This window comes from Alexandromys fortis, unplaced genomic scaffold (genome assembly GCF_014885135.2).
Source record: "Alexandromys fortis isolate MF-2015 unplaced genomic scaffold, M_Fortis_MF-2015_v1.1 scaffold_43, whole genome shotgun sequence".
Lineage (NCBI taxonomy): Eukaryota > Metazoa > Chordata > Mammalia > Rodentia > Cricetidae > Alexandromys > Alexandromys fortis.
The window spans coordinates 2,809,361-2,812,050 of record NW_026067928.1 but is presented as its reverse complement, the minus strand read 5'-3'; the positions used below and the strand labels follow the sequence as shown (position 1 = coordinate 2,812,050).

At 40.2% G+C, this 2,690-nt stretch overlaps 1 protein-coding gene across 6 annotated transcripts in view; it reads right to left on the bottom strand.

The window, feature by feature from the left end:
• Pibf1 (progesterone immunomodulatory binding factor 1) overlaps nucleotides 1–2,690 on the bottom strand; it is a 161,362-nt gene that overhangs the window by 122,701 nt on the left and 35,971 nt on the right. For all 6 annotated transcript variants that reach the window (XR_007592168.1, XM_050144590.1, XM_050144594.1 and 3 more), the window contains one exon: nucleotides 173–281. Coding sequence is in view for 5 of the 6 variants with exons in the window: in XM_050144590.1 (XP_050000547.1) it covers nucleotides 173–281 (109 nt within the window). In the remaining variant the exon portion in view is untranslated. The remainder of the gene's footprint in view (nucleotides 1–172; nucleotides 282–2,690) is intronic.

Genomic DNA, 2,690 nt, shown 5'->3' with positions numbered 1-2,690 from the left:
TCTCTCTCTCTCTCTCTCTCTCTCTCTCTCTCTCTCTCTCTCTCTCTCTCTCTCTCTCTCTTTTCCTGGCAACTACATAAAAAGGAGAAAAATATGATTTTCCCATAATTTTATCCTGGGCTGTTTGTGCATTAATACATAATAAACACGAGTGAGTTTACTGGGAGCTTACCTCTTTTGATAATTCACTTCTTTCTTTAGCCTGAGCTATGTGAGAGGCTTCAAGTATTTCATGTTTTCTCCGAACTTCAAGTACTTCCTGTTCAAGAGCATCGCGTTCACTATGAAAACAAAATTAAATACACATGGAAATACAGAAACCTCTTTCACAGTTGAAAGGGGTTGAGTGGCAAGAAGCTGACCAAAACAGTGGGGCTTTTGTGTATTTGAACTTTTCAAATTCAGAAGGTTCAAGGCCTTGTTCAGATAAGTAACTATGAACATTAGTGTTACATAAATACATAAAGTACACTAAGCAGTAAATTACACAACTCTTTCTACGGTACAAATTCATTCTCCCCTACTCTATTTTTGTTTTATGGTTGCTGTTGCTGTTTGGGACATGATCACACTTAATCCACATGCGCCAAGAACTCACAGCATTTCTGTCTTGGTTTCCCCATGCCATGATTACAAACCTCCACCTTACGGCTTCAGTCTTACCTTGAAGTCAAAGATTTTAAATTAAATATAGATTCAGGCTTTATTAAGGTAAAAAAATCTATCATAACTTCAAATAACATTGTCCAGCAATACATAGGCATGCATTCAGGGCACCGTTCCAGTCCCACGTCGCTATGATTTAGCCAGACATTTTAGATTTCTCCATCAGACTAGCCTCTCCCACCAAGACCTGGGCCAAATCCTTCAACAGGCATCTTTTTTTTTTTCAAGACAGGGTTTCTCTGTGTAGCTTTGGAGACTGTCCTGGAACTTTGGACCAGGCTGGTCTTGAACTCAAGAGATCTGCCTGCCTCTAACTCCTGCATCAACTGGCATCTCTAAAACTGAGCAGAGAAATACGTTTGCTTCTACCCTCCTTTCCCCAAGTCAGAACAGCCTTGGGACTTCACGGACTCCCGGACTGCACAGGAGAACTGTTTTCTTTCCACTGCTTTTCAATGCCACGAGATGAAAGACGCATCCTATTCTCTGACATACTTCACCCGAGGCTGCAGATTCCATTGATGATGCAGGATAAAATATGAGTAATGAGGCTATAGAGCAGCCCCCTGCCACAGAGATACATTTACTAATTGAGATGGTACTGTTCAGATCTTCTTTCCCCACTTAGTGCTTGCTAGTAAGCCCCTGTAGACAAAGTCTTTTCCTATCAATGGGCTATAACTCATAATCGTCAGCATTTATTTCTATACACAGGTTGTACTATATTATATTTAGTTGCCAGGAGGTTTTTCAGTTGACTATTGTGGTGTTAACTGGAACGAAAAGCATCAGTATAATTTTATGCAGCGTGTCCTGCTCTTCTGTCTTCCCTCTCTCCTGTCCCTGTCAAGGAATAATGGCTGATATAGCAATGATCACAGCCCAAATATTAATTTTGAAATAGCACTTCCTGTTCCTCGAAGTCAGAACTCTTCAGAAAGGGTCAAGGGGACTTCATGTCATGCCAGGAGCTGTAGAGCTGTGCAGCAAGAGTGACTCCAATCTAAGTTAATGCTTTTTTAACTGCCACATAGAATTTTATGTAGAAATAAATTATCCAGAAACATTTGAATCCTAGAGATGATTTAATAGCTATATACCCATTAATTTAATATATTTTTGAGAACTTACCACGGGGCATATCCCCAGGTTACCTTATATTTCCATGGCTTATCCTTCTCTTTTTATTCTGTGTAGTGCTGGCGACTGAACCCAGGGTGGCGATGCTCTACCAGTGAGCTACATACAGTAAGTACCAGGCCGGGATTCGGAGTCAGGATTTTTGTCAGAGTTCATGCTGTACTCAGGAACTCACCATCCTACTTCCTGCTTCAGCCTCTCCAGTGCCAGCTGGGATTGCAGGTCTGCGGCCACCATACACGGCTTGTCTATTTTTCTAACTTATTCATGAACCAAGGATTCAGTTGGAACCCCCCCTTTTTCTACTGTCCTATTTTGAACATATGGAAGTGCTTATACTTTTTAATAAAGGTTATATTTTTTTCTTTTAGTTTTTTATTATAAAAAATAAAAATAAAAATAGAAAATACTATAGTGAGCCACCATGTGGTTGCTGGGAATTGAACTCAGGACCTTTGGAAGAGCAAGCAATGCTCTTAACCTCTGAGCCATCTCTCCAGCCCCCCATCCATGATTCTATTAAGCAACATTGATAATTATCAACTATAACTTGTCTTGTTTTATTTACTGATGAATGAATTAGGGAGTTCTAGATTATTTTGATAATTATAATTTTTCTCATTTTATTTACTATTTCTGTAGATTTAGAAAGGAAAATAACATCAAAATATGAATTATAAGTATCACCTTACATCTCATTTTATTTTATTCATTATTATTAAATTTATTTAAACATTCTTTTCTCATTTTACATGCCTATCCCAGTTCCTACTCTCTTCCTTCCTCCTGCTCTCCCCCCACCTTCCCCCGCCTTCCCCCCGCCTTCCCCCCACCTTCCCCCCACCTTCCCCCCGCCTTCCCCCCGCCTTCCCCCCACCTTCCCC